The 22,248-nt window shown below is 48.1% G+C and overlaps 1 protein-coding gene across 1 annotated transcript in view; it reads right to left on the reverse strand.

Annotated features, from left to right (window-relative positions):
- The window catches only part of Esrrb (estrogen-related receptor beta), a 114,545-nt gene that overhangs the window by 53,253 nt on the left and 39,044 nt on the right, over nt 1–22,248 (reverse strand). Inside the window, exon 2 of the mRNA XM_013012373.1 lies at nt 7,126–7,535. Coding sequence (XP_012867827.1) covers nt 7,126–7,535 — 410 coding nt within the window. The remainder of the gene's footprint in view (nt 1–7,125; nt 7,536–22,248) is intronic.

Genomic DNA, 22,248 nt, shown 5'->3' on the forward strand with positions numbered 1-22,248 from the left:
TTGCTTATGTGGTGCTGAGGAATCGAACCCAGGGCCTCCAGCATGCAAGGCAAGCTCTCTACCACTGAGCCACCTTCCCAGCCCCAAAAGTTGAGATTGTTGATCAGGGACCTGGCTCACACACCAACCCCATGCTGACTTGTACCCTGCCAATGTCTCCAAAGAGGGACTGTGAGCTGCTCTCCCTGATCCCTCAGTGCCCTTCAGACAGCTATACTTTTGTTGGGTGGAGTGTCTCTTCACACAGGAGGAAACTGAGGCTAGAGAACCTCAGGGACCTCAGTTCCTGGCCAAGGTCAGCAGCTGGTGACTCACTGGTCTGGGATCAGAACCAGATCTCGCTCCTACCACCCGCCTGGGCTTTGTCTCCATCACATTGACTTGGATCCCTTGGGATGCGCCAGCCAGCCAGCCTAGTTCTCCAGGACAAAAGGCCTGGAGGTGGTCCAAGGCAGAATGACCCATCAATCATGCCCAACCAGGTTCCTTAGGGACTTTCCTTCCAGGGCTACATCCGGGTCCCAGGTGAGTAGAGGGAAAACTGTGCCAGGACTCTGCCTCACTTGCTCCTCTTTGTCTTAAGTCACACATCCAGGAGGTACTTGAAGAGTTTCTTCCCTAGACACAGCCAGGGAAGCTGGCCCTCTCTCCTGAGTCAGGGAGGGGTGGAATCCCACTTCACCCTCCTCACAGTCCAGCATTTACTCTGTGGTGTTAAGGATTGAATCCAAGACTCATCCTAAGCAGGTGCTCTATCGTTGAGTCATATCCCCAGCACTCTTAAATAAACAGGGTCGCACAGACCAGGCACCAGTGACTCCTGCCTGTAGTCCTAGCTACTCAGGAGCCTGAGATCTGAAGATCACAAATCACAGCCAGCTGGAGCATTAAAGTCCGTGAGACTCTTATCTCCAATTAACTAGCAAAAAGCTAGAAGTGGAGCTGTAATTCAAGTGGTAGAGTACCAGCCTTGAGCCAAAACGCTAAGGAGCAACACCCAGGCCCCCAGTTCAAGTCTCAGCACTGGTACCAAAAAACAAAACAAAACCAAAACCAACTAAAACAAAACTGAAGGAAGGGAAAAAGGAGGCTAGAAAGTACAGGAGGAAAAAAGGGAAAATGGTGAGAGAATCTCTGGGGAGAAGGTGGAGGCAAACAGCTATGCCTGGGGTAGGCAGGCTTCTTTAAGCAATAACAATGGAGTCAGCAGGTGCAACTTCAGGGAGAAGAGAGACAAGGTAAGGGAGTCTCCATTTGAAGCTGGAGCAGTCACTGCTCAGAATGAGAGGTCAAGGATTCGGTACAGATGGGAAAATCCCAAAGTGGCTCCTCAGGGGGCCAAATCACTGCATTGCCCCCCCCTACCAGATTCTGCCAGACATGGCAGAGACTCCCCCTCACTGAGACAGATGTCCATTGCCCAAGTTCAGGAGCCTGATGTCTAAGCCCAGAGATGCCAGTACAAATACCAGGAGAAATCAGACCTGTTTCAGAGCAGTAAGTTTACCACTTGCAGGAAACCTACAGGAGGACCTAGTCATAATCAGAAAGATGCTCACCAGAAAAGGGAATGCTTAATAGTCATCAGGTTGTCCCTAGGCCACAAGTCCCTTTTCTAGGGTACGGTAGTACCTTTGCCTAAATCTACCTTTCTCTCTGCCTCAAGGGCTGACCAATCCCTGTAGAAAAGCCATTTTCTCCTTTAGATATGCTAGTAAATTCAATCAAATTCTAGTCTCTCTGCTTTACCTGGAGCCATTATGTCCCGTACATTGGACAATGCCTAAATTTGTGAGCACCTCTGATCTGGGTCCCACAGCCACACCTCCAAGCACTGAGGAGAAATTCTGGATCAGACCACAGAACTGGGTGGAATAGGTATAAATACTTCACAGGTAACTAGGGGCTGATTGTGAGCCCCACAAAGTTGAGGGCATATTCTGCCTTGCAGAAGAGTGGGAACTGTAGAGGGCTGATAGTTTTACTCTTGGTCACAAGACAACCAGTTTGTAACAACTCTGTATTCAAAGTAATCAAGAGACAATTTGTAAATTAATAAGGGTGGTGGTCTCCCAACCCTACTTGATTCACAAAAGCCAGCAGTGAGCCATAGGAGTGATTGGTACATCTTTCCCATTCCCCAGCCTCCCCTCCCACCCTGCCTACACTGGGCTAGCACCCAGCTTAGCCAATCTGAGGAGGATGGACTAAGGCCTTTCACCCTACGGTCTGTTCTTCCATGACATACTTGTTTCTGCAATGTAAATATTCTCCACATGCTCCTATAACTGCTGGGTTGAGCAGGCTCAAGACACAAGAACCAGACTCTGATGACTCACACCTATAATCCTAACCACTCCGGAAGCTGATATCTGACAATCTCAGTTCAGAGATAGCCTGGGCAGGCAAGTCCACCAGACACTTATCTCCAGTGAACCTGTCAAAAACTGGGACTGGAGGCATGGCTAAAGTGGTAAAGTGACCGCTGTGAACAGAAAAAGCCAAGGGAGACCACCAAGGACCAAGGCCCTAGGTTCATGCCCCAGTACTCGTGAAAAAGAAAAAGAAAGAAAGAAACACCTGAGGTAGGATGGGAGCTAGTATGGTTTCCAGAGCCTTTCTTTCCATACACTGGGGAATAGATCCTCCCAAGACTAATACATTTTATATATGAGAAACTTTTTTTTAATGGCCTGGGGGCTTGAGAGTGTACCTCAGTGGAGGGGAGGGGAGAGAGCTAAATGTCCTCCCAGTTTGGTCCCTGATTGTACACATAGACTCAGGATCACTAACCATGGCAATCCAGCTTTTTGGGAACAGCATCCATGACCCCATTCTGTCTTCTGTACCTTACACAAAGCAAGACTCAATGCTAACTCATTTTTCATTTCTTAGACTGTCTTGGGGGTCAGTTGTGAGACTTGAACTCAGGGCTTAAGCCCTATCCCTGAGCTCTTTTGCTTAAAGCTAGCTCTCCACCACTTTGAGCCACAGTGCCACTTACAGTTTCCTGGTGATTAACTGGAAGATAAGAGTCTCCTGTACTTTTCTGCCCCACCTGGCTTTGAACCCTGACCTGAAGACCTCAGCCTCTTGAGTAGCTAGGATTATAGGTGTGAGTCACTAGCACCTGGCTTAACTTGTCTCTAGTGGTTCTAACATAGGTCTTTTTTTTTTCTAGCTGTATACTTCTGGTTTTTGGTTTTCCAAATGTTCTACAATGACATTTAAAAAGAACAAATTTTTTTTTAAATCTGTTAGAACAAAATCAAAAAGTAAACTGTAAATACCTGAGCAGTCTATCTGCCTTCAAGCTTGCTTTCCTTGGTCTGAAGGACAGGCTCTTGCTGGTAACAAGCCTGTTTGTCTAATAATTCTACGAAGAGATCAGTATCCTCTTCTTGGTAGAAAATAATTAAGACTATTTACACATCTTTCCTTCAGACTCCAAACTGGCTCAGAACATTCTCAGCTAGCCTGGGCTCCAGTGAGGGAGCAGCAGGGGCTATGAGTCTACAAACAGCAGCCAGTGCTTCCAGAAAAATGGGCTCTAGAATGTTCCAGCCCCATTGAAGAGCAGTTTGGAAAAGAAAAAAAAAATCTGATTGTCTTCTTAATTGCAATTTTCTAAACACTGATCTTGTAGATTGTTTAAAATAATGAAAACTCACCAATTTGGATGGGGGGGGGAGTTGTTTCAGTGACTTAAATTGGTTAAAATATTTCATGTGGTCAAATATTAATTGATTTACACAATCATTTCTAAGGGGGTCTCAGTCTTGCTGAGACAGGAAACAGGATTGCTATCATATGAGCTGGGCGATGGCTGCTCACACCTGTAATCCTAGCTACTCAGGAGGCTGAGATCTGAGGATCCCGGTTCAAAGCCAGCCTGGGCAGGAAAGTCTGTGAGACTCTTATCTCCAATTAACCACCAAAAAAACAGAAGTGGTGCTGTGGTTCAAGTGGTAGTGCTAGTCTTGAGCTGAAGAGCTCAAGGACAGTGCCAGGCCCAGAGTTCAAGTCCCATGCTGACAAAAAAAAAAAATTGCCATAATGTGTTTTACTGAAGATGCCAGGGCCTCCTGAAGGTGCAGACAATGGAAGGCTGGCAGGTAACTAACATTCACCAGGCCCTGGGACCCATCTCCACTGCTGAAGAAAAAGAAAAGCTGACCCAGCCCAGGATGCATTCCTGGATGCCCTCGAGGCTAACACAAAGTGAATACAGAAGAAGCTAAATAAATATTTACTAGGTAAAGCTGGGACTAGGATTCCTTCCAGGAGAGATAATGAAACTAAGGTCTGGGGGGTTAGTAAAAGTTGCTTTTCCTCTTTCACCACGTTTGAATTTTTACTGGAGCTTTGAACTCAGCACTTCATGCTTAGTACCTTGCTAAGCAGGTACTTTACCACTTGAGCAATACCCCCATCCTTTACCATATTTTTAGAGATTCAGTCAATATTCATAACTAAAATAGGTAAGATTATCTAAATCTTATTAGATGAAAATATTAATTGTTGGACTGGGAAGTTGGTTCCATGGTAGAATGCCTGGCTCATGAGCATGAGGCCCTCAGCACCACATAAGCAGAAAAAAAGCCGGAAGTGGCGCTGTGGCTCAAGTGGTAGAGCGCTAGCCTTGAGCTGAAGAGCTGAGGGACAGCATCCAGGCCCAGAGTTCAGCCCCCATGACAAACAAAAAGAAAGCAAGAAAGCAAGAGAGAGAGAGAGATAAAGAAAGAAAGAGAGAAAGAGAGAGAAAGGGAGGGAGGGAGGGAGAGAGAGAAAGAGAGAAAGAAAGAAAATAATAATTGCACTGATTTAAAGATATGTAGATTATAAAAGCTTCTTTTTCTGTAAGATCGAATTGTGTTATCTTCGTAACAGAGTCTTAAGTGGTATTAAGGTGAAAGTAATCATTGTAAACATTCATTTTTAGCACTTCCTAGGCCCCAGACAATACTCTAGGTAAGTGTGTGTGTGTCTGTCTGTGTATTAATTCCCTCTATCTTCTGACAGGGTCTCTAGATGATTTAAGAACAATGTCTCACTTTACAGATGAAGCAACTGAAATGAGAAACTGAGCCAGCAAGCCCAGCAAGAACCCTCTGACCCAGAAGGTAACCCAGGTCTAATTCTGGATAGCCCAAGCCAGTACTGGCCTGGGCACTGCTCCTTAGCTTTTTTGCTCAAGGCTAGTAGCACTCTACCACTTGAGCCACACCTTCACTTTCAGATGTTTTTGTTCTTGTTTTTTGGTGGTTAATTTGAGATAAGAGGCTCACAGATTTGACTGCCAGGGAAGGCTTTGAACTTTGATCCTCAGATTTCAGACTCTTGAGTAGGTAGGATTACTAGCATAAGCTACCAGCACCTGACTTCCAATTCTTTTTTAAAGCATGTCCAATTCTAATGCCCTCAACTAGCTTAATAGATTGTTCATTTGAAGAAATTTTAACCAGGACTAGGAATGTGGCTTAGTGGTAGAGTGCTTGCCTAGCATGTTTGAAGCTCAGGGTTTGCTTCCTCAGTACCACAGGAACTGAAAAAGTCAGAAGTCGCCAGGCACCTGTACTCATACCTATAATCCTAGCTACTCAGGAGCTGAGATCTGAGGATCATGGTTCAAAGCCAGCCCAGGGCAGGAAAGTCCACGTGAGACTCTTATCTCCAATAAACCACTAGAAAACCAGAAGTGGAGCTGTGGCTCAAGCTGTAGAGTGTTCGCCTTGAGCTGAAGAGTGCAGGGACAGTTCCCAAGCCCAGAGTTCAAGCCCCATGACCGACCAAAAAAAACAAAGCCAGAAGTGGCGCTGTGGCTCAAATGGTAGAGTGATAGCCTTGAGCAAAAGAAGCTCAGGGACAGTGCCTAGGCTCTGAGTTCAAGCCCCAGTACTGGCAAAAAAGAAACAAGTTTTAGCCAATAATAAACAAAATCATCCCAGGGATGCCCAGCCTCTTCTTCCAAAAGGCAAATGGCACAGAGGGAGAAGAGAGGACCTCTAGGGACCATGGCTGAGCCATGGAGGGATCCAATGGGGTACAACTGAGCCTCCAGGGTTTCCTCCAGCTCTGTGCCCAGCTCGATTGTGTAGTACTGTCACCTGCAATTAGAACACTGCTTGGTGCTTAGTAGTCATTCAGGAGCTAGGCTGGCTGAGTGTGTGGAGGTGCCCTAGACCTGCTCCAATAATAACCAAGCAGCCTTTCTGCACAGTGAACTCTGAAACAGCCCTGTGATGTCCGATGGACCATTACCCCCAACTGAACCTGCAGAATCGCAGGAAGCCGTGCACGCTTTAGCAGAAGGAATCACTCTAGGGCCCTCAGGAAAAGGCAGTGGCAGGACTGATATGCAAATATATTTTTAAATGGCCTAAAGATAGGCCACAATAGGAACACAACAAGGCTAGTTCCTATAACCTAGAGAACAAGCCTAGAGCCTTCAACAAGGCAAAATAGTCACGAACCTGTGCAATTAAAGAAGATAAAAACTGGGGGCTGGTGGAGAGCCACAGGCTCATGACTGTAATCCTACCTACTCAGGAGGCTGAGATATGAGGATTGTGTTTCAAAGCCAGCCCAGGCAGGAAGGTCCACGAGACTCTTACCTACAATTAATCACCAGAAAACTGAAAGTGGCACTGGGGCTCAAGTGGTAGATTGCTTGCCTTGAGCAAGAAAGAGATGGCAGCCAGGCCCTGAGTTCAAGCCCCAGGACTGGAAAAAAAAAAGAGCTGGAGGTGTGGCTCAAAGGGTAAGGTAGGGCGAAGTGCTTTCCTAGCAACTTCAACACTGCCAATAGACTTACACTGGGGCAAAGCAAATAATGCTTCCTCTCGCCCCAGAAAAATAAGCTTTCTGCAGGGCACGCATTTGGCCACTGTACAGGTGACAGACCCCTAGGGCTAGGCACGAGTGTGGATTGTCATGCATTTCTGAGCTCCGGTAAAGACAGGTGCCCGCAACTGTTGAAAAAGTCCCAGAATCGTATACAGGGGAACTTTGAGTGATAGCAAAGGAGAATCTGTTTCCTGGACGCCCAGACCTGAGTTGACCCCATTGGAAGCACCGCCCCCCCCACACCTGCACCCAGCCACTGCTCGGCCCACCACCACGCACCTTGGATGGTTCTCTTGAAGAAGGCCTTGCAAGCCTCGCAGGAGGCCACGCCGTAGTGGTAGCCGGAGGCAATGTCCCCGCACACGAGACACAGGCGCTTGGGGATGGCGTTGAGCATGTACTCGCACTTGATGGCCGAGTCCTCCATGATGCCGCTGGCACAGTCCTCGTAGCCCTTGCGGCAGGCAGGGCCTCCCAGCCCTGCACCTGCGAACATGGGTGGCGAGTCCAGACCATTGGCGTGAGTGCCTAGGGCCATGCCAAACCCACCGCTGGCGTCGGACGAGCCGCTGGGGCTGTGGTGGCTGAGGGCATCAATGCCCGAGGACGGACTGGACGGCTCCGTCTTGATGAAAGAGCTGCAACTGGAGCCCAGGAGCCGGTCGTCTGCGGACATCCGGTTGAGCAGCCTGTGGACAGAGAGCAGGGGAGTCAAGGTGGGAGGGTCTGGTAGGCGGGGCGCCAGCTAATGTCTGCTGAGATGCAGTGGTGGTCTGCTTGGTGCAGCCCACAGCAGGTTTCTGCAAACTTCTGAGTTCTCCTAGACACTGCTGTTTGTTTTGTTTTGCTTTATTTATTGTGTGTGTGTCTGTGTGTATGTCTGTGTCTGTGTCTGTGTGTACGTCTGTGTCTGTGTGTATGTCTGTGTCTGTGTCTTGTCCCCTAGCTTTCTCACTCTATCACTTAAGGCAAAGCCATGGCTTCACTTCTAGTATTTTTTTATTCTATTTTATTTTTGGTGTTTAATGAGAAAAATAAATAAATAAAAGGCTCACGGAGTTAACTGCCCCGGCTGGTTTTGAACTACCATCCTCCAATTTCAGCCTTCTGAATAGTTAGGGTTCCAGGTATGAGCCACCAGCTCCCCAGCTCAAGTCACACATCTCTCACTTAGCAAAGTGCTAGCCTGTGGAGGACACAAGATGACAACTCTTCAGCCCCAATGTTTGGCCAACTTCCTGCCCAGTAATTACAATGTAGTGGCTACAATATAACTGTCCCAATGTGTCCAGCCCTGCATCAGGAACCCAGCTATAAGGACTCAGTGCACAGTAACAGCTGTCCATGATAAGGACTCTGCTGGGCGGTGAGACCAGCCCAAGCTTAGTGCTTTCCTGGTTCCTTTCCTTCAGCAACACTGGGACTAAGGAGGTCAAGTCATCAGACCCATGCACGAGAGACAGTGTGAGGGAAAGTTACAACCCAGATTGGTAGCCCTTGGGTTTTGCCCCAGGCCCAGGACTGCTTATCAGATGGCTTATAGCTCCCTGACCCTTCCCCCTCTCATTTTCCTTCCTAGCCCCTGGCTCCCACCCAACCCACCTACCACCAAGACTGTGCATCCAGCAGAATGCTAAAGGCAGGCTGCCCATCCCGTCCCTGCTTGTGTACACCTCTCTTCCCTTCCCATCTGTGGTAAGGTCTAGTTGCCTAGGCTGGTCTCAAACTCCAAGGCTTTAACATTCAGCTACACCTGCAGCCCTTAACCTGAAGTTTCTTAGCCTGGAACCTCCTTGCTTCACCAGGAAAGCAAAACAGCCTCACCAATATGGCGGGTCATGGCCAGAAAATCGCAAGTTTCCAAGAATGGGAAGCCTCTCCTCCCAGAGCCGTGTAGGGTAGCAGGGAAGGCAGCCAGGATATGTCCCTCCCATATCCCAGCTCCCATATCCCCAGGTCCAAGTGGGGACCTGGGCCTCCCTCAGCCTGAAGATGCAGAATGGCTGAGCTCCCAGCAGGGCGCTGAGCTGTGTTCAGGAGAGCACAGCTGCTCCCTGCACTGCAGGCTAGATTGGGATCTGAGTCAGGAGGCCTGGGGTCCAGCCACAGGTGGCCCCACTCTCTCTATTGCTCTGTGAAGGGAGCAAGAGGAAGATGATGCTTATGCCCAAGGGACAGGTAAAAGAGGAAAGGGAGCCAGGCGGTGGTGGCTCACGCCTGTAATCCTAGCTACTCAGGAGGCTGAGATCTGAGGATCACGGTTCAAAGCCAGCCCGGGCAGGAAAGTCCGTGAAACTCTTATCTTCAATAAAAACTACCAGAAAACCGGAAGTGGCACTGTAGCTCAAGTGTTAGATGCTATCCTTGAGCTGAAGAGCTGAGGGACCACTGTCCCAGGCCCAGAGTTCAAGCCCCACGACCGACAAAAAAAAAAAAAAGAGGAAAGGGAAAGATCTTGGATGCCTGCCAAGCCAACTCCAGGGTTCTGTCCAGTGCACCAAACAAAACAAACAAAAAAGAAAGCCAAAATCTCAATGTAGGAGGGACCACCATGGAGCTACCAGGATTCTACCTCCAACATTACTCAGAGATAATGACTGCTTTCTTGTCAGCACTATCTTTTCTTTTTTTCCCTCTGTGTGTATGTCTGTATCTGTGTCTGTGTTGTGGTCTTGAACTCTGGGTTTGGGTGATGTCACTGAGCTCTTCAGCTCAAGGCTAGAGCTCTACCACTTGAGCCACAGCACCACTTCCAGTTTTCTAGTGATTATTTGGAGATAAGAGTCTGATGAACTTTCCGGCCTGGGCTGGCTTTGAATCATGATCCTCAGATCTCAGCCTCTTGAGTAGCTAGGATTATAGGCGTGAGCCACCAGCACTGTCTTTTCTAGGCAGCCCCCTAGAGAAAAGTCTGGATACTCCCTGGCAAAGGGGCTACCTCAATAGACTACAAAATCCACCTTACATCAAAGTCCTTGGCCACATCCCAAGACCTCAAAGTTATCTGTTAAATCTTCTAGCATAGGGCTGGGAATGTGGCTTAGTGGTAGAGTGGCTTGCCTCACATGCATGCAGACCTGGGTTCAATTCCTCAGTACCACATAAACAGAAAAAACTGGAATTGGTGCTGTGGCTCAAGTAGTAGAGCCCTAGCCTTTAGCAAAAGAGGCTCAGGATCAGTGCCGACCCCCAGGACTGGCAAAAAAAACAAAACTTCTGGTATAGGGGTCTCTACCGACCTTGCTCCCATTGGTAAGTTCATGGACAACACATCTCCTAAGGTTGTCCCTTATTTGAATGCGAACATGTCCAGAATAACCAGTAGCTGCCTGATACTGAAAGACTGGCCCTCCAGTTTACAATGTCCTGGAATATAGTGTGTGAGGACGGAGGCTCTGGGTCTCTTCTGTTTCAAATGGAGTATTTCAGAAGCCCCCTGGGATCCTCTGAATTGACAAAGGGTTTTCCCATTGAGGGTCTTCTCCAGGTCCTTTAACATATCAGGCTGGTGCCCTGACCTCTCCCTAGGCAAAGCACCCACCTTCTCTCCAGACGTCAGTGGTGTGGCCCTGGGAAGTGCCATCAGTCTGGCAAGATATCCATCATCTGTCAGAATTTGACTGACCAGGCAGGGGTGCACCTCTCAACTCCCCCCTCCCCAATGCCCTACCATGACATAGAACAGCTAACCACATCCTCTAATGTTCTACTCTTCACAGGATCATGCCAGGCCTGCTGTAAAGTTCTGCTGGCAGAGCTCCCCTTTCTTTGGCTTCAACCAATCTTCTCCAGGTTTCCCCAAAGGGAAAGATTTCACAAGATACACATAACATAAACCGTCCTGAGCAACTGCTATGATTTAGTTGGCATGTACTATATGCCCTGTGTGCACCAGCTCTGTCCCTAGAGGTATGAGAAGCATCAACCCCAGGAAGCAAGTCGAAGACCGGGTCTATTCCAGTTGTGGGTAGGTGGCCCAACTGCCTTCTCAGCCCCACAGCTCAGCTAACCTTGATGGACATACTGATGGGTAGTGATTGTGTCTCCAACCCTTGGTTTCCTCTCTTGTCCCTTCCTTCTTGATCTCGAAGGACCCAGTGTTTGTTCTTCTCCTCCTCCAGGGCTAAGCAAATGGATCTTGGCCTCCTTTAGTTTGCAGGAGAAACACCTGCTAATTTAATGCCTGAATCCCAGCTGGGGGGTGATGGGTTCAAATGATGTCATTTCTTTGCTGTTTATTTACTTTTTATACCAAAGACTTGCTATAGAGCCCAGGTTGGCCTTGAATTCATAATCCTCCTGTTTCCACCTTCAGAATGTGCGGGTTATGGGCATGCACCACACCTGGCTCAGCATTCTCCCAGCTAAGCGTTCTCATTTCTGTATTATTAAAGTGTTGAAAGGAATCCCTTTTGAAAGGGCAATCAACATCTACTGGGTGCTAAGAGTCAACCTGACCAAAAAGCAGACAAGCAGAGCCCAACGTCTCAAGATTAGGCTCTGTCTTAAATGTCCAACAATGAACAACTAAAAATGCATAGAGCCTCAGAAAAGACCTTGTAGAAAGACCTTGATGGGGGGGCACCCTATTGTGCCCTGCCAAGTCCTACTTTATATATACTGGAAGAAGCCACAGCTTCTTTACTGGGTTCTTCCAGGCTCATCTAGTTCATTGTGTGTGTGTGTGTGCACACACGCACGCACGCACACACGCACACACGCGCACACACACACACACACACACACACACACATCTGTTCTAAGGCTGGGTAGTAGCAGCCATTATCCTTTCAGCCCCAGCTGCACACACTGGATTTTCCTTTATAACATCTTATTTAATGCTTTCCCTGTCTCCTACACACTTCTTAGCTCCACTTTACTGAAGAGACAGGCTGGAGCTCAGCGCTTGTTCAGTTTACTCCAGTGATGAGTAAAACGAGGCACCAATCAACACAGTCTGATTGCAGTTCTAGGCTCTTGCCTGACTTCAAACCCACCCTCTGCCCTCTGTGTAAAACCCTTCAAATGCAGCCAATATCTGATGGCCTTCAACAGACCCCAGGTCCTCACTGTCATGACTGTCTTGACTTCTTATCATGTAAGAGAACTTTGGAGACACAGGGCCATTCTTGGCTGCCTTACTTGATATACCAGGAGGGCAAAGAAAGCTACTGAAGAGGTCAGACCCTCTGGGGTCTCAGGGAGTCTGATTTCTACAACATTGTTCTTTCATGGACAAATTGGAAGGAAGATGCATAGCTTCAGGCTGTAAACTTATTATTATTATTATTCTTTTGCCAGTCCTGGGGCTTGAACTCAGGGACTAGACATTGTCCTCGAGTCTCTTTGTGCTCAAGGCCAGCATTAACACTTGAGCCACAGTGCTACTTCCAGCTTCTTCTAAGTAGTTTATTGGAGATAAGCATCTCATAGACTTTTCTGCCCAGGTTGGCTTTGAACCACAATCTTTAGATCTCAGCCTCCTGAGTAGTTAGGATTACAGGCATGCGCCACTGATGCCAGCTTGCAATATATATATATAGTCAGTTGTAAGGCTTGAACTCAGGGCCTGGGCTCTATCCCTAAGCTCTTTTACTCAAGGCTAGCTCTATACCACTTTGAGCCACAGTGCCACTTTTGGTTTTTGAATGATTAATTGGAGTTAAGAGTCTCAGGAGGACTTTCCTGAGCGTCAGTGACACTCTTATCTCTAATTGACCATCCAAAAATCAGAAGTGGAGCTGTGGCTGACATAAAAGCTCAGGGAATGTGTCCAGGCACCCAAGCCCCAGTATTGCAACAAAGATAAATAACTAAATACAAAAACCTAGTCCACCTGGGTGCTGGTGGCTCACTTCTGTCATTCTAGCTACTCAGGAGGTTGAGATCTGAGGATGTAAGTTGAAAGCCAGTCTGGACAGGAAAGTCCATGAGAGTCTTATGTCCAACTAACCACCAGAAAATGGGAAGCGGTACTGTAGCTCAAAGTAATATAGCACTAGCCTTGAGTAAAAGTAGCTCAGGGACAGCACCCCGGCTCTGAGTTCTAAAACAAAAACAAAAACAAAAAACTAGTCGAGCACAGGGGCTTAGGACTGTAATCTAGCTACCTAGTAAGGATCTGTTTGAAGACACTTTGGACAGAAAAGTCCAAGAGATGCCATCTCTCCAACTAACCAGCAAAATGTCAAACTGGAGGTGTGGCTCAAGTAGTAGAATCCCAGCGGTGAACAAAAAAATGAGAGTTCAATGCCCTTAATTTAAGCCCTGGTGCCAACATAAAATAAAATAAAAACAACAGCAACAAAGATCCTATCACAGAACGATGAGAAGTAGCCAATGGGAAGTAGAAGGTGAATAACAGGTTAGATGGCAGCCACTGGGTCAAAGGAAGGAAGAAGTCCCCAGTGTCCCCTGTGCTTTGCATTCAGGATGTGATGTAGCACTAGAGTGGAGACAGACACCACATTGTGATGGCTGCAGGCGGTAATGAACTCAGCAAGTTCAGCTGCTCCAGGTAGAAGAGGAGGCCTTGCAGGCCTGTCAGGACCAGCTCAGGTACACAGAGCAGGGGTGTGAGTAGGACTGATATAGTTGGCCTCCGTTCATTTCTAGGAGGAGGAGAGGATGTGTTGAGAATGGTAGGAATTTAAGGCATTTACACACAACTATGTACATCCTTTCCAATTTGCCCTGGGCCTGCAGACATCCTCAGAGGCTTTCCCTGCACACTCAAGATCTGATCAAGTATTGCTTTTTCTCCCCCCCCCACCACCCAAAAGCAGATAATGAATCACAGCTTGAGTATTCCCTATGAAGTGTTTGGGATTGTTTTTTTTTTCAGATTATGGGATATTGCATACACAAATGAGATATCTTAGAGATAGGCCTCAACTCTATCACAAATGCATTTCATACACACCTTATACACATAGCCTAGAGGTAATTTTTTTTAAGGTAGGGGATTTGAACCCAGAGTGTCACATTTGCCAGGCAAGAGCTGTACCACTCTCAGCCCTATAAAAATACCTTTAATAATCTTGTGCATAAGACAGTTTGTATACCTAAATGATCAGATTTGTGTGGTGTCTTCTTGGTGCTTAAAAAGTTCCATATTTGGGCTGGGCCTGGGTGGTTTAAGCCTATAATCCTAGCTATTCAGGAGGCTGAGATCTGAGGATGGCAGTTTGAAGTCAGGAGCAGGAGCAAATCCAGGAGACTCTTATCTCCAATTAACCAGCAGAAAGTAAGAAGTAGAGCTGTAGTTCAAGTGATAGGGTGCCAGCCTTGAGTGAAAAAGCCAAGCATCAGGGCCCCAAGTTCAAGCCCGGGTACTGTCATGAAACAGAAGAAAGAAGAAGCAGCTGAGACCTAGGCTCTAGGTTCCCAGCCTCTTTGCACAACTGATGTTTTGGCCTGAGCCAGTCTTAGGCAATCCTTTGCCTCACAGAATGTTCAAGAGTATCCTTGAGGCTGGGTGCTGGTGGCTCACATCTGTAATCCTAGCTACTCAGAAGGCTGAGATCTGAGGATCACGGTTCAAAGCCAGCCCAGGGCAGGAAAGTCCATGTGAGACTCTTATCTCCAATAAACCACCAGAAAACAGGAAGTAGTGGCTGTGGCTCAAGCAGTAGAGCGCTCACCTTCAGCTGAAGAGCACAAGGATGGTGCCCAAGCCCAGAGTTCAAGTCCCCCCCCCAAAAAAAAAGAGTATCCTTGGCTTCTACCCCCTCCATACCAGTATATATCAACCAGGATCCAGACACGCCAACCAAAACCTTTCTCAGACATGGCCAAGGGTGTCCCCTGGAACTTAAACTGCCCTCATTTGAGAACCTCTGACTTAGCTATAGGAGGTCAGAAGAAAATGGACAAGGGCACAGGTGTGGAGGGCCAGGCAAAAGGATCCAATGAGTCCCAAAAGAGAGGGGCTGATGGCAGGGAAGATCTGGGAGAACACCAAGGGCTGTGAGTGTAGAGGTTTCCATGGGTGGAGTCTGAGGATGAGCGGGAAAGTTGGGAGGCTGGGAGATGTCACCAGGACCTGAGACTCTGGCCCTTAGCATCTCAGAGGTGGCTGCAAGTATGTTGTTTGGGGAGAGAGGCAGCTCTGGGAGGAGGGAGCCACTGACTGGGGCTGTCTGGGGCCCAGTTCCCAACTGGATCAATGACTATTGACGCTTAGTGGGAGGAGGGGGGACAGACACCCACCTCAGCCTTTGCAAGAGCAAAGTCAATGGTCGAAGGCCCTTGAGGCTCATTCCCTTTGATCCGTGGTAACTGGAGCTCAGCAAGAGCCAGCCCGGGCTTCAGTGTCACCACCTTGTGACTCTCTCTAGCCCCTACCCTGCCCTGCCCCCAGCCTTCTCATGGGGTAGGGGTGAGGAGCTCTCTCCCCGCTGAACATGGATTGAAGATTTTCCTGACCTGATGACCAGAAGAATTTGGAAAGTTCTGAATGAAATCCAAACTGTTGAACTAGTTTGCCTCAGACCTCTAGAGGAGATAAATTCCCGGGTATCAGCAAGAGATCATGATCAATTGCTCGGCTGGAATCCCAAGGATGTATGTTCCTAGACATAGCCAGCCAGTGAGCAGGCAGAACGTTAGTGACATGAGCGCCCTTCCCACAGCTTAGTACGCTCCTTCCCTTCTCCACAGCTTAGCATGCTCCCTTCCTAGACAGCGCTAGGCCCATTTAGTAGGCAGTAAATAATCAGCCACCAACCCCCCCCTCTACCTTGGGATGGCACTTCTCTGGGGCAGCTACCACCATATAAGGCAACAAGAGCCCCTTAGAGTGACCTTCAGCTCTGGGCGGCTGCAGGGCCCCTTATCTACTATTTGGACAGCAGCCATAAATCCTGGTCCACCATGATGAAGCCCCTGGCCCACACGTCCACACCAGAGTCTCTGCCTCCTAGCCCCTTCTGGTCCCTAAAACTCCTAGGTGATATAGGTCACCCCAGACAATAGCCAGTGCTTCTTCTCACTTCTCCCTGTGAGAAGGGGTCTTGCCGGCCCCTATCCTGGTAATAAACCTTTGTTCTCTGTACCTGGATGTCTGTGTGGTTTTTCTGGCAAAGTCCAAATAATCTAACACAAGATAGAAGAGTGGACTGGCCTGAGGACTCTCTGCCATGGGGTAGGATCTCCACTTTCAAGAATCTACTACTTTCAAGAATCTGGGTCATACAGAACAGCAGCATGGAGCCCTCTGGCTCTCAGTCCAGACCATGTCATACAGAACAGCAGCCATGGAGCCCTCTGGCTCTCAGTCCAGACCATGTCATACAGAACAGCAGCATGGAGCCCTCTGGCTCTCAGTCCAGACCATGTCATACAGAACAGCAGCATGGAGCCCTCTGGCTCAGTCCAGACCATGTCCTTGAGCACAGGGACAGGCTGAATCCCTTTTGATAGCCTGCTTGCTGGCATCAGACTCACCACTTATTCTCCATGTTACTGTTGACTCTGATTGGCCAGGTCACCCTCTCTGCACCTCCCGGTTCTCCAATCACAGCACCTGCTTCCTAGGGCTGTCCTGGGTGACAAGAGCAGATGAGGGGGAAAGGCTTAGAACAGCGCTGGCCCTAAATCAGCTCTCAGTGGGTACTGAGGTTGTGAGTCTCCCAAGAAACCACTCCCAGCAGCTGGCAGTTTTGTGGTGAATCCCTTCCAAGGTCCTTAGATCCACAACTTTGGATAATCTGGGAAGAAACTTGTTATGTACTAGGAGGGAAAAAGGGTTAGCCAAGAAAATGGAAAGGATAAATAGACTGAGATTGGTGGTTCAGACCTGTAATCTCAGCTACTTGGGAGGCAGAGATGCAGGATCAAGTTCAAGGCCAGCCTGGGGCAAAAAATTAGCAAGATCCAAACAAGCCTGGTGGCAGAACATACCTACTGGTCTCAGATACTGTAGAAGGTAGGAGCTGAAGCCAGCCCCAGACAAAAAGGGAGACCTATCTGAAAAAGAACCTAAAACTAAGAGAGTTGCACCATTTCGGGAGAGCACCAATTTGGCCCTGAGGTATATTCTAAGTACTGGGGGAGGAGGGGGGGAGAGAAGGAAAGGAGGAGGAAGGGAAGAGAGAATGGTGTAGAGATGGGTACCTACAAACCCAGTAACTTTGGAGGCTGAAGCAGGAAGATCTTGAATTCAAGGTCACCCTGGGCTATATAGGAAGACCTGTCTAAAACAAACAAAACAAAACAAAAATAGAAGAAAGTGGGAGAGAAAGGAGAAGAAAAGCAAGTCAGAACTGAGAATCTGCTTTACAGAAGAAAAATGGTTTCAGAACCTTTCAACTTGTACTCATATGTAAATTTCAAAGTTAACTTGCTAACCCCAATGGTCCTCAAGGCTCAGCAGCAGGGCTTTGTTTCAAATCATCCCCTCCAGCACCTGGAAGTAACCCCTAAACTTCCTCTAAAATCAAAGTTACAGAGCCTACACCCACATCCCAGCCCTGGGGGGCACTGCAGGCCGAAAATCTTGAGTTCATAGCCAGCTTAGGCTATGTAGTAAGAATCTATCTAATAATAATAACTATTATTATTTATTTAGTAATCAGTGCTTTAATGCCTTCAACAAAAGCATGAGATGCATATTCTTTTCTTTTTCTTCTTTTTTTTTTTTTTGCTAGTCATAGGAACTGGGTGCTGTGCCTGAGCTCTTTAGCTCAAGGCTATTGTTCTACCACTTTGACCTCAGAGCCACTTCAGTTTTCTGGTAGTTAGTTGGAGATGAGAGTCTCAGACTTTCCTGCCCAGGCTGGCTTTGAACCAGGATCCTTAGATCTCAGTGTCCTAAGTGGCTAGGATTGCAGGCCTAGATCTGGCGTAGGCTAGTTTCCCTGAGAGCATGGACAGATAAAGAGTAGAGCCAGAGAGGAGAGGGAGGTGAGTGTGGCTATGAGACTATATGAGCCAAGGATTAGGACGAAACCCATTCTGTGCACAAAATGCCATTAGTTATATATAAATTTCTCTCTCTCTCTTTCTTTCTTTTCCTTCCTTCCTTCCTTTGCCTTTTTTGTTGTTGTTGTTTTTGCCAGTCCTGGGGCTTGAACTCAGGGCCTGGGCACTGTCCCTGAGCTTCTTTTGCTCAAGGCTAGCACTCTATCACTTGAGCCACAGCACCAGTCTGGCCTTTCTGTTTCTGTGGTACTGAGGAATTGAACCCAGGGTTTCATGCATGCTAGACAAGCATTCTACCACTAAGCCACATTCCCAGCTCTCCCCCCCCTTCCCCCCCTCTGCTTTTTTCCTTTTGGTTGCTGATCCTCTGGCTTGAACTCAGGGCCTGGGCACTGTCCCTGAACTGTTGTGCTCAAGCCTAGAGTTACCACTTGACAGCTCTACTTCTGGGCTTTTGGGGATTTAGTTGGAGATAAGAGTCTCACAGACTTTCCTGCCTGGGCTGGTTTTGACCACAATCCTCCAATCTCAGCCTCCTCAGTAGCTAGGATTATAAGCATGAGCCACCACCATTGAGCTACATTTTTTTTCTTTTTCTTTTTTATTTTGTTGTTGTTGTCAGTCATGGGCTTGAACTCTGGGCCTGGGCGCTGTCCCTCAGCTCTTCAGCTCAAGACTAGTGCTCTACCACTTGAGCCACAGTGCCAATTCTGGTTTTCTGGCAGTTTATTGGAGATAAGAGTCTCACAGACCTTCCTGCCTGGGCTGGCTTTGAACCTCGATCTTCAGATCTCAGCCTCCTGAGTAGCTAGGATTATAGGCATAAGCCACCCACGTGTAGGGACATTTTTTTTCTTAAAGTCAGAAAGACCTTGCATGGAGGGGGGGGGGTGAGGGGAGTGGGAGTGGTCTTCATACCAGTAATCCTAGCTATTGAGGAGGCTAAAATCGAAAGGATCATGGTTTGTGGCCAACCTGGGCAGAAGAGTTTGGTAGACTCCATCTCCAAAACATCCAGTAGGAGGGAGAGCTGGGACATGGCTTAAGTGATAAAGGACCAGTCTTATCAGACAAAAGGGTCTGAGTTCAAACCTCAATACCACCCTCTTAAAAAAGAAAAGCTACTCAAAAATGTTTACTGATTTAGCTGGGTGCTAGTGACTCATACCTATAATCCTAGCTACTCAGGAGGTTGAGATTTGAAGACTGTAGTCAAAGCCCAGGTAGGAGAATCTGTGAGACTCTTACCTTCCATTAACCACACACGCACGCACGCACGCACACACGCACGCACACACGCACGCACACACGCGCGCACGCGCGCCAGAAGTAGAGCTGTGGCTCAAATGGTAGAGTGCTAGCCTTCAGCAAAAAACAAAACAAAAAAAACCCTCAAGGACAGTGCCCAAGCCCTGAGTTCAAGCTCCAGGACCAGCATACATAGGTAAAAAAAATTTTCAACAATTCAAACAGGCCTTGCCCTACATAGTTTGAATTGTTTACATTGCCTATGTTAATAGATGTCTTGTTGTTCTTTTTTTTTTTTTTAAATAAAGTCTTCCAGTAGCCTCAACTGACCTTGTACTCGTGTGTCTGCTTGGAGGGCTGGAGTGCTGGGCCTTCCTAGTGCTAGGATTACAGACAAAGAGCCACCGTGCCAGACTAGACAACTTTTTAAAAAATCATTCCTATGCTATGGAAGCCTTGCTTATACGTATCATTCAACAGTGGATAACGTTCTAGGGATACACACTGGGGTTACTGGATCACGAGTTCTCAGAGGTGCTTCTGTCTGAGAAAGCCACAGCCCTGGAGAATGAAATGACTTGCTCTGAGTTCTTTCTAGAAAACCAGGCTGATTGAAAGGGATACATGGAGGGCTGGCCTAGAGTTTAGAGACACCTTAATCCAGGGACCTATCCTGGAGGATGAACTGACATAGGAAACTACCTACCTGCCACCGTCTCAGGCCACCTTTCCACTGAGGCTCTTAGCTGGGTGACTTTTAAATGTTATTTGCCCCTGGGGAATATTCCTGGAATATTTCCTCTTGGGCCTCTTCCAGCCAGAAGGATGTACTAAGACCTGCCTCTCTCCACCACTGCTAGAGCTCAGGCAGAAATCTCTAATGAAGCATCTTGTCATTAGAAAGATTAGCCAAAACCAGGCTGAACCCAGACAACTGATGGAAATCTTGTACCACACAAATGATAGCATGGAAAATAATGATGGGCAATTAGTGTCTTTCAATCAGGGTTTCTTATCCATGACTTTTCAGGCTGTGTGCACCACAATGAGAGGAGAGAGGCTGCGTGCAAGCAGGAAGGACAGCTAGGAGGTCCCAGTCTACCTGCTCACAAGTGGCCACTGATGGCCTCTGGAAACTTCCTTCTGGGTCCTCTTACTTAAGTGCTTTCATGCAGGTGCAGAGGGACCTTGTGACTCTCACTGTTGCCCACTTGGTGGAGGCCAGTCTTACTCCCTCTCACCTTCCATCATCCCTCCATGCATTTGTCCACTCAACCATCTCAACCATTCACGCAAAGCCCCCCCCCCTTTTGTTGGTCATGGGGCTTGAACTCTGTGCCTGGGTACTGTCCCTCAGTTCTTCAGCTCAAGGTGAACACTCTACCACTTGAGCCACAGCGTCACTTCCAGTTTTCTGGTGGTTTATTAGAGATTAGAATCTCACGGACTTTCCTGCCCTGGGCTGGCTTTGAACTGCGATCCTCAGCTCTCAGCCTCCTGAGTAGCTAGGATTATAGGTGCCAACCACTGGCACCTGGCCACAGGCTCTTCTAAAACCAACTCTCTAGCACTGTCTCCCAAGGACTGGTACCTAAGCTCAACTTATTTGTCTTTCTGTCTGTCCATGTACTTGCCTCTATCTTTCTCTCCTCTCAGTCTCTGTCTTTTTCTCCTGTGTGTGTATGCACATGTGAGAACATGCATGCACATACACACACACACACACACACACACACACACACACACACACACACACACACACAGGGATTCCCCTCAGAAGTTGCCATCCACACCAAAACCTGGCCCAGCTGACAGACCCAAGGATGGGCACCTAGGCCAGCCAGTCCCTCTCAGGAAATTTCTGGTGTCAGGGCTGCCTCTCTATCTAGGGGCAGCAGCAGCAAGTCCTGAGCTCATGAGCACACACACCATCAATGTGCAATGAGAAAGAAGAATATCGAAGCTGGCAGCAGAGTAGAGCAAGGGGCCGGGGCCGAGTCCTGGAGCCTCCCTCCGTGGCTACTGGCAGTGGCTTCGGAGCCCCACAGCATCTCTGTGCGGGTCAGTGAGCATGGCCTGACTCCCTGTTGCCTTAACCAACACAGGAGGCTTCTGAAAAATAGCTCCTGTGCCATCTCATTTATTCATTGATTCAATCCTTTACTCATTTCACTCCTTCTCATCATACCATATTTCATCAACTATAGGCTTTTTTTTCCTTCACATTTTACTGTGTTGGCAATCAGAATGCATCCAAAATTGATGACATGTCATAGTTTAGCCAGTACCAGAAAATAATGAGGCCCTTTAATGGATGATGTCACAGATCCCAGAGACAGCTAAGAGTAGCCCAGGAGGGAGAGGTGCAGAGATGGGGTCACTCCTGGCTCCTTGGCCCTCCAGAACTGGGCAGTGGTGGGAAGGGGGCTGGAGAGGTCTCAGTCGCCCTAGAAGATACCATCTCTCATCCCATCCCTCAAGGGCTCCATCTATTGATCTGATAAATAAACAGCCTGCAGACTCAATCACAATGTTATTTTGCATTTCAATTACTGCTCACTCAAGCTGCTTCCCGCTGGCCAGGTTGCTGCAGGCTAAGGTCTGAGCCCCAGGCCAGGCTGGGGAGGTGGAACCAACCTCCAAGGCACCCCTGGGTGGGGGCCCTCCTGGGAGGGGCTGGGTGTGGGTGGGAGGATATAAGCCCCAAAGGGATAAGAGTGAGTCAGGCCTGCAGGGAAGGGCCCCAGGGCTGCACAGTCTCGTGGCTGACCACACCTAACCAGAGACTGTGCTGAGCCTGCTTTCTACTGGAAGCATGCTCTGCAAAAGTGCTCTGCGCACCCCAGCTTCCTTCAGTCCCCAAATCCCTGCTTTACAGGCTACATAGCTTCTAGGTACCTAGAAGTGCCAAGATTTGAACTCCCAACACCTGGAGACTAGCCATTCAGAGGTCTGAGTTCCTCAGCTCAGTGATAGTTACAGACAGGAGGGATATCACTATGGGGACAGGCCTGCATGTGCACGTACGCGTGCATGCGTGTGTGTGTGTGTGTGTGTGTGTGTGTGTGTGTGTGTGTGTGTGTGGTTGGGAGAGGTGACTAACAAGCCCTTGATTTAGAGAGTTCAAAGTGGGTGAAATAGGAACTCACAATATGATTATTATTTATTGTTTGTATTTTGGTGCCTGTCCCTTTTTTGCTCAAGGTTAGTACTCTACCACTGGAGGCATTT

This window comes from Dipodomys ordii, unplaced genomic scaffold, assembly GCF_000151885.1.
Source record: "Dipodomys ordii isolate 6190 unplaced genomic scaffold, Dord_2.0 Scaffold2, whole genome shotgun sequence".
In the NCBI taxonomy this organism is placed as follows: Eukaryota; Metazoa; Chordata; class Mammalia; order Rodentia; family Heteromyidae; genus Dipodomys; species Dipodomys ordii.